This window comes from Mesocricetus auratus, unplaced genomic scaffold (genome assembly GCF_017639785.1).
Source record: "Mesocricetus auratus isolate SY011 unplaced genomic scaffold, BCM_Maur_2.0 Super-Scaffold_100011, whole genome shotgun sequence".
NCBI lineage: Eukaryota > Metazoa > Chordata > Mammalia > Rodentia > Cricetidae > Mesocricetus > Mesocricetus auratus.
In genome coordinates this window covers 23087665-23101580 of record NW_024429195.1, presented here as the reverse complement: position 1 = coordinate 23101580, position 13916 = coordinate 23087665, and the positions used below count along the sequence as shown (strand labels likewise).

The window sequence follows — 13916 nt, the reverse complement described above, 5'->3', positions numbered from 1 at the left end:
GCTCTGTAGACCAGGCTGGCCTCAAACTCACAGAGATCTGCCTGCCTCTGCCTCCTGAGTGCTGAGATTAAAGGCGTGCGCCACCAACGCCTGGCTGTATCTGTCTTAAGATGTTTTTATTCCTTTGCAGGCAGACTCACATTGCCAATTGAATTCTTAACACCTTCACTTAGTTGTCGATACTCTCTGTATTAGATAATTAGTGAGATAGTAGTTTGTGATGCTTTTTTTTTTATCAACTTAGTTTTCTAAAATATATGAGGAAATAGGTTTGGCTTTGTTTTTGAGACAGTTTCTCACTGTGTAGCCCTGGCTGGCCTAGTATTCACTATGTACACCAGGCTTGCCTTAAGCTCACAGAAATCTGCCCACCAAAGGTGTGCACCGTCACACTTGGCCAGGAAATCTTAAGCTATAGTAAACAACATAAAAATCAAATGTTTTTTGAATCCCTCCTACTCCTTAGAGTTCTTTCACATTTTTTCTTCCTAAGCCTATGTTCACTTCAAAAAAAGGTGGTGGGGGGGGTGATTCTTTGGTTAAAAGTAGTACTTTACAGATGTCTTTTGCCTTGAACATTTTTTAATTCTGTCCAGTTCCAGTTAATCAGTGTAGAATCTGGGGAGCTGAGGCTATAGATCTGTGGATAGGGTGTTTGCCTAGCTCATACAAAGCCTGGGCTTTGACACCCAGCACTGTATAAAACTGTTGTGGTGACACACACCTGTAAGTCTAGCATTGGCAAGTAGAGGCAGGGGATCAGAAGTTGAAAGTCCTCCTTGATTATACAGTGAGTTCAAGGCAAGTCTGAGTTACACACACAAAAGACACACAGTATATAATGTTAAAGCCATCTCTATTTTGGGAAAATACAGTACAGTCAGATCAGAAATACTCTGAAAAGGAAGGATGACAGAGATTAATGTAGTCATATGTATGAGTGGGTATTGTAAACCTGCACTGACTGATATAATATTCTACTGGTGCAAAAATATAGGCTGATTAGAATCTGATAAGCAAGGCTTGGTAACAGAGTGAGTGGTAAAGCATTTTAAACTTTTTTTTTATTTTAGACTGTTAAATAGATATTTGTTCAACCTTCTATATTTTGTGGTTTGTCTTGTTCTGTATTTTGTTTGTATGTTTTGTTTTATTGTTATTTTGAGATAGGGCTTCTCTGTGTAGCCATGACTGTCCTGGAACTTACTCTGCAAACTAAGCTGGGTTGGAACTCAGAGATCCACATGAGTCCTGGGAGTTAAAGGCATGCCCCAAAACACCCATCTTGTTTTTGTTCTGTTAATGGTAGGGACTAAGGATGTAGTTCATTGGTAGAATGCCTGCTGTGTGGAAGAAAACCCATTTACTGATGTTAATTCACAGTCACAATCCTGGATTTGAAGAATCAAAACCACTAACATGGATGGAGTATTTTTTTGGTTTTGCGAGACAGGGTTTCTCTGTATTGTTTTTGAGGCTGTCAGTCTAGCCCGGCCTCGAACTCACAGAGATCCGCCTGCTTCTGCCTCCCGAGTGCTGGGATTAAAGGCGGGCGCCACCACCGCCCGGCTGGATGGAGTATTTTTTCTTTAAGTGTTGTTTATGTGATACTTTCCTGCTACTCTGATTTTAACCTTTGACCTGAAAATAGGGTTTTTATTTGAAAGAATGACTGCTTGAGAAGTAAGCTTAGGTATTGAATGCTAGCAAGATTGCCTCTTTTGTTTGAAAATTTTGAGACACATCTTGCTATGTAATCCAAGCTAGCTTTCAGTTTGTGAGATTGAAAACTCAGCTTGAAAACCGTAGTGATTTTAAGCATTTGTTACCATAGCTGCCTGTAAATTGCCTTTACTTCGGATAGAAATCCCCTTTTCTCCTTACATAATGTGTGGCATCAGACCACTCTGAATACTTGATATCAGCTTAGGCTGTACCAATTATTGCTGCTTCTAAATTGTACTTTTGATTGCTTTAATATTGTTGAGTGCTTTTGATTGTTTTTGATTTTGTGGTACCTAGAAATGAACCTAAGATCTCCCTGATAGTTATGTGAGCTCTATACTAAACTGTACTCCCAGCCCTGTTGAATGGTACTGAATTCCTTTAACTTGTATATAATCAGACAGTGCCCGCCAGTGTGTAAAGTAAATTTATTATTTCCCAACTAGACTGTAGAGTAGAAGGAAAACAAATATGTGTAAGTAGAAGCTGTCTTTAAAAAGGCATGATGGACGGTTCCCTGTTAGGTAAGTATAAATGGAGGAGTTTGAAAAAAAGGCATGAAATATTTTAGAAGATATCAGTTATATGATATTCTTTAAGTAAATATGAAACTATCAATAGTCTCATAAAAATACTTTTTTTTCTGGGTGGTGGTGGCACACACCTTTAATCCCAGCACTTGGGGGGCAGAGGCAGGAGGATCTCTATGAGTTTGAGGCCAGCTTGGTCTACAGAGTGAATTCCAGGATAGCCAAGGATACACAGAGAAAACCTGTCGCAAAAAAACCAGATAAGGAAGGAAGGAAGGAAGGAAAAGAAAAAACAAAATATTATCTTTCAGCAGGAAAAACAATGGGCCTAAAGGGAAACATAGTAAGCACTGGAAAACGTTTTGGTGCCAAGGAAGTAGCTCAGTTCTTGTTAGTAAAAATGAGGCTCAAGTGTAAGAACTGAGAAAGAATGTTAGTTTTTCATTTAATAGAATTTTTTATCATCCCAAAGTCCATTATAGACTACCTTTGTCTACTTTGCATACACCTTGGTTTTCTTTTCTTTTAGGTTGAAGAACAGTCAGATTGTAAAATCCTAGATGGACACTTTGTTTCTCCCATGGCCCACTATGTGCCTGGTATCATGCCAAATGAATCTGTTATTGCAAGGTAAGAATCTGTTCAACAAGCTAGATTAGTGAGTTGAGTCTAGCAGCATGTATCCAAAGAAGCTTGAGTACATGTGAGTACTGCTTGTGCTCACAGAGTATGGACAATGTCCTAAATGTCCACACTGGGAAATTAGTTACTCTCTCACTCATACTGATATTGACATGGACATGAGGTCATACTGTGTGAAGTTTAGGAAGTCAACACCATTTTCATAGTAATCCAGACATGTACATAGTCACCTAGAAACATTTCCAAAGGGTTTTAGTCATATGCCAGCTCTGCTCATCCCTGCGTAAAGAGAATTTGCCTTTCATATTTTCACTTGCGGGGTAGTGAGATAGCTTAGAGGATAAAGACACCTGACCAAGTCCCAGGACCCAAATGGTAGGAGAGAATTCCCACAAGTTGTCCTGTGACTTTTACATGTGTGCCCACACAGGTACACACACAGTTAATATAATTTCATTTTTAAAAGTCTTTGATGATGGGTCTGTAGAGATGGCTTAGCAGTTGAGCAATGGCTGCTCTTTCAGAGGAAACAGGTTCAATTTCCAGCACCCACAACCATCTGTAACTCCAGTACTGTAACTCTCAGATCCAATGCTCTCTTCTGGCCTCTGTAGGCATTGCATGAACCTAGTGTAAGGCATTGATGCAGACTAAACACACGTGCACATAAATGAATATAATTTTTTTTTAATTTCTGTGATTCTGGGGCTGGAGAGATGGGTGTCAGTGGGTAAGAGTACTGGCTTCTCTTCCACAGAACCCAGGTTTAATTTCCAGCACCAACATGGCTACTTGAAACTATCAGTAACTCCACTCCCAGAGGATATTATGTACTCTTCTGATCCTCATATGCATTTGATGCTCAGACACACATGTGAGTAAATACTCACACATATAAAATAAAAATCTCAAGTTAGTACCTTAACTCCCATTCCCCTATAATCAGATTGATGACTACATTAATTGACATCATAGAACCCTCATCCAGTAACTGATGGAAGGAGATGCAGAGCCTCACAGATAAGCACTGAGCTGAACTCCTAGAGTCCAGTTGTAGAAAGGGAGGAGAGATAATATGAGCAAAGGGGCCAAGACGATATTGGGGAAACCCACAGAAACAGCTTACCCGAGCAAGTAGAGGTTCATTGACTCCAGTCTTGACAGCTGGGGAGCCTGCATAAGACCAAACTATGTGGGTGACCAGTTGTACTTGCCTTTGCCATACCTTTTAGATAATGCAGAAGGGGGGAGGGGCCTTCTGTTTGGATTATTTTTATAGAAAAGATTGTATCTAGAAATGCCCTATTTACAGTCCCTTTTCAGGTGACCTTGTCTACCACAATTAAAACATTTGCCATTTTGATTTTTCTTTATGCCTTTTGGAATCACCTCTCCTATTCATGTATCGTCAGCATGGCCATGAGCTTCAATATTAATTGTCTCAGATCTAAACCTCTAAAGGTGCTGATTTGCTTTTAAAGGACTAATTCCTGCATTGGGCATTAGCATACAACTATCATAATGGGAATTTTAAAAATCCTTTTGTTGCCTGGTTGTGGTAGTGCATGCTTTAATCCCAGTACTTGGGAGGCAGAGGCAAGTGTATCTCATTGAATTCAAAGCCAGCCTGGTTTATGTAGAGAGTTCCAGGACAGCCAGAGCTATGTAGAGAATCCTGGTGGGGGTTTTTGTTTGTTTGTTTTGTTTTGTTTTAAATCCTTTGTTCTAATTTGTCTTACCAACTTTTCAATGCCTTTATTTTTTTGTTGATGACCTATACTACTCCACATACACCTTTTTCTCTAAGTGTGATATTAAAGGAGGGTTGTGTTGCTTACTATGTAGGTGATTGGCTTGGATTTCTTCAGTATGGGAAGTTTCATTTCTCCTGTATACTGATGTTGACTTTGAGTTCTTAGTGCTTAAGATTTGAATGCCACCTTGTAAATTCACTTTTACTAAGTACAGGTGACTGGGTCAGAAAAGCTGTCCCTAACCCATTGCAAGAATGAGGAAGACCTGATTCTAGACATACAAGCTCATCTGCTACCTTGATGTAGAGTGCTAGATTCCTTTTCCTTTTCTTAAATAGTTTGCAGCCTTTACTACCAGCACTCAGGAGGCAGAGGCAGGCGTATCTCTGTGAGTTCAAGGCCAGCCTGGTCTACAGAGCGAGTTCCAGGACAGCCTCCAAAACAATACAGAGAAACCCTGTCTCAAAAAAAACAAAACAAAAAATTAGTTTGCAGTATTAAAGGTTGAACCTTGGGTCTTTGCACATGCCAGGAAAGCAAATTATTACTAAGCGATATCCTTAGATCAGTTTTGTGTCTATATATTTGTTCATGCAAGTGTATGCCATAAATATGTAGGTGCCAATGGAGGCCAGGGGAGGTTTTCAGGTCCTCTGGAGCTGTAGTTCCTGGTGTGTGTGAGCTGTCCACTACCCAATCTGATGTGTATGCTTGTTGGGACTGAACTTGGTCCTCTGGAAAAACTGGAGGTGCTCTTAACTGCTGAGCCATCTCTTCAATTTCTTTATTTTTTTTAAAGTGTGTGTATGTGTGCATATACATGTATGTTTAGTATGTAAATACACAGTTTTTAAATGTTTGTGGTCCTTGGGATTTAACCTAGGTCCTTGCACATGCTAAGCAGATGCTTATCTTATCTACTTTCTTAGCTGTATCTCCAGTCATTTAGTTTTGTTTGATAACACCACACCAAATTAAATAAGTCCATGTCCAAAATGTGCTAAAAGTTTGCCATGACTACAGCCCATTTGTTGTTTCTTGCCCATTTATGGTATCATTAGTCATTTCCTTTTTTAAAAAATTGTTAATTATTTTAGCCTTTTACAACTTCATTCATAAACATAGTATTGTTTGCAACATTCTATCTCCCAATATTCTCATTCTCTTCCTCACCTCACCAAATCCAAAACTTCCTGAGTCTTCTTCCTGCTTTCATGTTAGTTTTTTTTTTTGATGGTTTTTTTGGTTTTTGTTCCTAAGAGAAAGTAGATTTATAATATTCTTCTAGCTTTTGGACACATAGTTACAAATTAAGTGTTAAATTTCTAAATATTTTTTTCCAGATAGTTAAATTATAGGCCATCGAGATGGCTCAGTAGATAGAGATGCTTTATGGCTGACAAACATTTCAATTCCTAGGGCTCATGTAGTAGAAGAACTCCTGCAAGTTGTTTTCTGACCTTTGACATATACACACATACATATACATACACAAAGAAAAGTAAGTACATGTAAATCCACTGGCCCATCCTTTTAGAGCAAGAGCAAGAATTTAATTATAATACTTTTTAAATCGAAAGTTTAGAGCCAGTCATGATGAGTCACACCTGTCATCACAGCACAAGTTTGAGGCCAGCCTGAGTTACACAGGAAGTTCCAAGCTAGCCTGAGTTATATAATGGCAAGACACTCTCCACAAATTAAGTAACTATAAATATATGTATAGTTTGTAGCTAACGCCCTTTAAAGCAAATTTCATTTTTTAATAGGTTCCAATTTATTGTGCCTAAGGAATGGAACAGCAGATACAGACCTGTGTGCATTCATCTGGCTGGGACAGGAGACCATGTAAGACTTGTGACGTTGTAGTACTTCAACCCTAGAAAGCCATAGCACTTCTTCTCAGCACTTGCCTATTGTGTCCTAAGTGTGTCATCTCTTTCCTTAGCATTACTGGAGGCGCAGAACTCTCATGGCTCGTCCTATGATTAAGGAGGCCCGAATGGCTTCATTGTTGCTAGAAAATCCTTATTATATCCTTTTGTTATACTTTAAAGTTTTTTAAATCTCATCATTTATATATTTGCTCTTCAAAAGAATTATCAGTAGTGATTTTTTTTTAAGATTTATTTATTTCATTTTATGTGTATGAGTTTTTTGGCTACATGTATGTCTGTGTGCTTGGTGTTTTGGAGACCAGAAGAGGGCACTAGATCTCCTGGAACTGATATTACAGTTGTGAGCTGCTGTGTGGTAGTCGGCGAATTGAACCCAGGTACCCTAGAAGAACATCTGGTGCTCTCCACCACTGAGCCATCTCTCCAACCCCAGTGGTAACTACCTTTCCAAAACTAGTTAAATCTAGTTATCAGTTCAGAATATATTTAAAAAGCAAGAATGAAGATTGTTGTTCACTTTTTAAAAAGAAATGGAATGAAAAGTAGCATTAGAAGGATCAGGAGTTCAAGGCCAGATTTCAATACACAGTGAGTTTCAGGCCAGCCTGAGCTAAAATATCCTAGCCCCCTTCCCCCCCCAAAAAATCCAATCCACCACCAGCAACAACAAAAAACATACATGCCTTTAATCCAAGCACTTGGGAGGTAAAGGCAGCCCCATCTTGGACTTTGAAGTTAGCCTGGTCTACATAGCAATTTCCAAGTCAGCCATAACTATCCTGTCTCAAAATATGAAATAAAGAGCTGGGCGTTGGTGGTGCATGCCTTTAATCCCAGCACTTGGGAGGCAGAGGCAGGCGGATCTCTGTGAGTTCAAGGCCAGCCTGGTCTACCAAGGGAGTTCCAGGACAGCCTCCAAGACAATACAGAGAAACCCTGTCTCGAAAAACCAAAAAAAAAAAAAAAAAAAAGTATGAAATAAAGAATACATCATATATAGTGGAACATTCCTATAATCCCAGGTGCTCAGGAGATTGAAGCAGAAAGGTTGTGAGTTGGAACCAGTTTAGGCTTCATAGTGAGACTAATATAATATTTTAATCCTGTTTATAATGATGATAGGTTTACTTCTATTTCTTAAGGTTCTTTTGCTGAACTTAGTCAAATGTTTGCTATTAAAGAAATGTTCATTTTTTAAATGCATTTATAGTAGAAGTGGAGGTCTAGAACAATACTTAAGTTTCAAGATGACATCAGTCTGTTCTTAATAAAGTTCAACAGTTACCAGTGTTTCTTAAATAATAAACATAGTATTAGGAAAGCTACTGTGAAAGGGAACTTACTACAGACTGAAAATCAGATTAGCTCAATACAAAAGCAATTTAATATATGTTTTAGGAGTCTTAAAACATCTCACATCTTCTTGGAGAGATAGCTCAATCAGCAATGTGTAAAAGAGTAAGACATAGCTGACCGTTGTGGTGCACGCCTTTAATCCCAGCACTTGGGAGGCCGAGGCAGGCGGATCTCTGTGAGTTCCAGGCCAATCTGTTCTACAGAGTGAATTCCAGAACAGCCAAAGCTGCTACACAGAGAAATCTTGTCTTGAAAAACTAACCAACAAAAACAAAAAAAAATATGATACTAAAATGGGACGTTAGACTATATTCTCTCAATAGTAGAACAAAAGCACAAGGTTCTGGGTAAATCCCTGGTACCAAAAGCAAGACAGAAACAAACCCAAACCATGTGGAATAGAAAAGAAAAACAAACAAACAACAACAACAAAAATAACACATAAGGAGAACTACTGGAAATAATTTTTAAAATGTTAGTGTCAATGTCGGTAAGTAAAGTAATTGTGAATACTTTTCTATATTTCCTAGATTTCTGAAATAAACATTTACATAAGTTATATCAATAAGCTGGGCAGTAATGACACACACTTTTAATACCAGCACTTGGGGAGGCAAGAGCAGGTAGATCTCTGAGTTTGAGGCCAGCCTGGTCTATAGAGTGAGTTCCTGAACAGTCTGGGTACACAGAGAAACTGTCTTGAAAAACATATATATATATTTTTTATTTTAAATCTAAAGTAAAGATCTTGTAAGTATATTGAGTATTTTAACTTATAAATGCCAAAAATGTGAATTATTTGGTTTGCGATTATATCTCAGTAAAGCTATGTAAATTAAAAGAAAGTAGCTAAGTTGAAAATTTGAGAGCTTCTAAACAACTTTTGAAGTAACTAGGAAATAGTTATTTGAGTGTTGTATTCAAATTTAACTGTTGTGCTTAAATAATATGTTCTGAGTTGAGTTTATTTAATTATTTTAAAACTTTCTCTTTGACCCATCTTCTCAAATGGCTGCAGGAAGCCCAAGGACCAAGTGTAAGTATCTATCTCGTTCATTGTTTTAATTTCTGCAGTTTTGAGGACAAATGTTTGATAGTCTTTGGTTAACCACTTCTTCAGTTCTCTTGTAAAACTTAGTAAGAATACTGACTTTAAATCTTAATTTTTAAGATTTTTTGATTTTGATGTCTGATAAAATGATAGATTTAGAATTTACATCTATTTTTTAAATAGATTTTAAAAATACATTTAAAAAATCACTGTGTATGTGTGTATTGGGCAGGGTATGTGCATGTGACTATAGGTATCCATAGACTCCAAAAGGAGAACATTGGATCCCCTGGAGCCGAAATTATAGGTGGTTGTGAACCATCTAATATGAATGCTGAGAACCAAATCTGAGTCCTCTGCAAGAGCAGTATGAGTTTTTCACCTCTGAGTCACCTCTCCTTGCCTCAAACTTTGTCTTTTTAAAAGTATTTTTAATTTTTTTTTCAAAGACTTGGAAGGAGTTTGATGGGAAAATTGGTCAGAAAGAATTCAGTAATCAAGTAGATAGGATGATCTATTCTGTAGACAGTTAGCCTCTTTTTCCAGGCAGCCCTGACTTCGTCCTGTGTATCCATGGATAAAGTGTCCATGGTGGCAGAGATGGAGGTTATAAGTGGACTGGAATAGTAAGGACTTTCACCAAGACTGACCAGGCTACAGCTGCTGCTGAGTGCCACATCTATCAACAGCAGAGACCAACACTGAGCCCCCATAAGGCACCATTCTCCTGGTGACCAACCAGCAACCTGTTGGTAGATTGATTCCATTGGATCTTCCTTCATGAAAAGGGCAAAGCTTTGTCCTCATTGGAATACTTATCAGGTTATGGATTTTCCTTTCCTGCACACGCTTCTGTCAAAACTACCATCTGTGGACTTAAGACAATGCCTTATCCTCCATCTTGGTATTCCAGAGCATTGCATTTGATCAAGGAACTCACTTCACAGCTGAAGAAGTGTGACAGTGGACCTGTTCTCATGGAATTCACTGATCTATCCACCATCCTGAAGCAGCTGGCTTCTCAGAACAAAGGAATAGCCCCTTGAAGACAGTTACCATGCCAGTTAGGTGGCAGTAGCCAGGAGGGGTGGGATAGGGTTCTCCAGAAGGAAGTGGATGCTTTGGATCCGCATCCAGTGTACCTTGCTTACTGTGGGAACTGGGTTAGAATGAATTTTGTGAAACTATATGAAAGTTAGAGTCTAAGCTAAATAGTTCAAGAATTTTCAGTCTGGAGCCAAACCCTGAAATCAAATATAACAGGGTTGATGTTTTTCCATTATCCATAAGTGGCTTAAAAACCAAAGAGATTATTTAGAAGCAACCTGAGTTAATAAAAAGACTGTGACTCATGCAGACTGGGGTTGGAATGATAACTTGTCATTTACTAATTATATAACCTGGCCTCTTTAGTTTGAATTAACTCATTTATAGGATGGGGATACTAATGATTTCTTCCATGCAGAATAATTTTTAGAATGATGTTTAGGAAACATTGTTCCTGCTGAATATGTGTATACCTTTAATCACAGCACTCAGGAGACAGAGACAAGTAGATGTCTGAGTTCTGGGGCAGGCAGGGCTACACAGAAAAACCTTGTCTCAAGCAAACAAACAAACAAAAAGGCTGGGGGGGGACAGAAAGAAAACATTGTTTCTTATATTATGTCCTCAAGAAATGTACTGGTCTGGGGTGGAGCTGGAGTTCAGTGGTAGAACCTTTGCCCCTAGTTCAGACAAAGCCCAACATTTGATCCAAAGAGTTGTAAGGATGATAATCAGTTTGATCAGTTTGTTTGCTTTTTTTCCCTTTTTTTCCTCAAAAGCTCTACAGGAATACAATGGCTTGCAGTTTAAATCTTTTTTTTCTTTTTTGGTTTTTATGACACAGGGTTTCTCTGTATTGTTTCTGAGGCTGTCGGTCCAGCCCGGCCTCGAACTCACAGAGTTCCGCCTGCCTCTGCCTCCCAAATGCTGGGATTAAAGGCGTGCGCCACCACCGCCCGGCTGCAGTTTAAATCTTTAAATCACAATTTACTGCTCTTGGTTGCTTTGGTCAGGAAGTGGAAACTCAATGAGGTACTTCACTAAGTTGGCTAAGCTGGCCTGCTTCTACTTCCAAAGAGATGCAATTATAGTTGTGTACCATCATGCCCGACTTCTCTCTCTCTCTCTCTCTCTCTCCTTCTTCTTCTTCTTCTTCTTTTTTTTTTTTTTTTTTTTTTTTTTTTTTTTGGTTTTTACGAGACAGGGTTTCTCTGTATTGTTTTGGAGGCTGTCGGTCCAGCCCGGCCTCGAACTCACAGAGATCCGCCTGCCTCTGCCTCCCGAGTGCTGGGATTAAAGGCGTGCGCCACCACTGCCCGGCTTATTAGCATTTTTGAAACACGGTTTCACTGTGGATCCCAGGCTGAGCCTGGCTCCTGCTTCAGCATTCTAATTAACTCTTGTCAAAACATGCACAGATTCACTTAGTGATTATTCACTGGGTGCCTCCTTACATTAATTCTGTGAAGAGATGGCCAGTTTGAAATCAGAACCTCAGCCACCTCAGTTTAATGTCTGCTGTTTTTCTTCTAAGTCTCTAGTTGCAGAAAGCAGGCTTCTCTTTTTATAAGAACTTCCCTGATATAGGGCACAGTGGCCCACCTGTAATGCCAGCACTGTAAAGCAAAGGCTAGTGGATCAGAATGATCCTGTGTCAAAAATTAATAGTAACAGAAAATTCCAGATGTTGATTTTTATTTAAATTAATCTAGCCAGGTTTCATGGCACTACTGTAATCCCAGCACTAAGGCTAAGGCAGATCTGGAATTCAAGGTCAACCTTATTTATATAGAAAGGCCTAGCTAGTCTCAAAGATAAATTGATAAGTGATTAAGACATGTTTTTGAAGTCAGGCATGGTAGCATGTATCTGAAATCTCAGCACTTAGGAGGCAGAGACAGGAAGATATCAAATTTGAGGCCACCATGGGCTACATACAAGCTCACTGCTAGCCTGAGCTACCTAGCAAGTTTCTGTTTCAGGAAAAAATAACAACAACAACCAAAACCCCAGTAAAATGTAACTGTGGGCTGTTGGGGGAAGTCCTAGTGAAATGACTGAACTGGTAAAATCAACTGCTGCATAAGCCTGGCAACCTAAGTTCAATCCCTAGAACCCATGTAAAGGTGGAAGGAGAAAACTGATTCTATCCACAGTGTTGTCTTCTGACCTGTGTTTACACCATGGCGTGCATACATGTGCAAATGAAGCATACATGCGCAAATGAAGCAATAGCCGCCAATACAAAAGTATTACCTTTGTTAAAGTATTAGAATGTAACACATGAAATAAATAATTTTGTTTTGTTTTGTGAGGCTAGAAGATCCAGCTTGAAAAATGTGTCTGACCTGTTTGTGATGGGGGGTGCTCTTATTCTGGAGTCTGCAGCTCTCTTGCACTGGCTGGAGAGGGAAGGATATGGACCTCTCGGGATGACTGGAATATCCATGGGAGGACATGTGAGTCTTTTCAGCTTACATTTCGTTGCCGTTGTGTTTGTAAATAGGGGTAATTTTTAGTGTACTTGAGGCATGAATTTAATGCTGGTGAAAGTAGGAAGTAGAAATAGTTCCAATAATGAAGTCATGTTGTTTTGTGTGATTTACATAGACAAACATATATTGTATAACTCCATGTATAGCTCAGATTTTGGATTTACATTTTATTAAATGTTGATTACACAGCAAGGCAGTGGTTGTGCATGCCTTTAATCTCAGCCCTTTGGAAGCAAAGGCAAGGAAGATCTCTGTGAGTTCAAGGCTAGCCTGATCTCCATAGTGCCAGGGCTACACAGAGAAACCCTGTCTTAAGAAACAAAAACAAAAATAAGAAAGTTGATTACAAAAATACAACTTTTCAAAGTATATTCTTACTTTTGCTACTGGTCAGAAGAAAAATGTGATGCTGAACAGATAACTCAAGGGCTGCTCTTTCAGAGGTCCTGAGTTCAATTCCCAGCAACCATCTGTCATGAGTTCTGGTGCCCTCTTCTGGCCTGTAGGGATACACGCAGGCAGAACACTGTATACTTAGAGAGAAATGACTTGTAAAGTGCTTTTTAATCTTTTTAGTGTATATTAATTGTTTCATTGTGACATTTTCATTGTGTATAGAATGTATTTTGATGATTTTCACTTTTCATTTATTAACTTTTTCCATTCCCAGTACCATGAACCTGTGCTTTGTCTTGTAGATTACACTGAGCAGACTCTTAACTGGTTTCTCTGTGCCCAATCTTTTCTCCCATTATTTATTATTGCTATTAGTATTATTATTGAAAAATTGTTTTCATATAATACATTCTGATCATACTTTTATACCTGTCTCAACTCTTTCCATATACTCTCCACCTCTCTACCCATCCAATCCACACCTTTTCTTTCTTTAAAAAACAAACACACAGCCCGGCGGTGGTGGTGCACGCCTTTAATCCCAGCACTCGGGAGGCAGAGGCAGGCGGATAGCCTCCAAAACAATACGGAGAAACCCTGTCTCGTAAAAACAAAAAAATAAAAAATAAAAACCACACACACACAAAAAAACAAGAAATGCATATACACACAATCCTTCCCCCCAAAAATATTGGAAGCCAAAAACTAATTGTCTTAAGACCTCCCCAAAAAAAAGTCCAAACAAAGCTAGATGAGACGAAAAGTTTACAAAAATACCATTGAATTTATTTTGTGTTGGCCATCAATTTCTGTGCATAGAACCTAGGAGAAGACTCATTTTTCTCCCCTTTAAGGTGGGTACCAATTGCAGACAGCTTCTTGGTTAGGTTAGGGATGGGATCCCCCTGTCAACTTCTCCCTCTCTGGCTGGTACCCAATCTGGTTTGAACCTGTTCAGGCCCTGTGTGTGCTGCCAGTCTTTGAGTTCATATGTTTATCCATTTTGTTGTGTCTGGAAGATA

General features: G+C 38.9%; 1 protein-coding gene across 3 annotated transcripts in view; it reads left to right on the top strand.

Moving 5' to 3' along the window:
• Abhd18 (abhydrolase domain containing 18) overlaps positions 1–13916 on the top strand; it is a 35683-nt gene that overhangs the window by 14115 nt on the left and 7652 nt on the right. For 2 of the 3 annotated variants that reach the window (XM_040754461.1, XM_040754462.1), the window contains exons 4-8: positions 2785–2885; positions 6421–6499; positions 6600–6684; positions 8914–8941; positions 12324–12462. In XM_040754461.1, coding sequence (XP_040610395.1) covers positions 2785–2885; positions 6421–6499; positions 6600–6684; positions 8914–8941; positions 12324–12462 — 432 coding nt within the window. Of the gene's footprint in view, positions 1–2784; positions 2886–6420; positions 6500–6599; positions 6685–6721; positions 6985–8913; positions 8942–12323; positions 12463–13916 lie in introns of those variants that run through there. The other variant, XM_040754463.1, reaches the window with a different exon arrangement.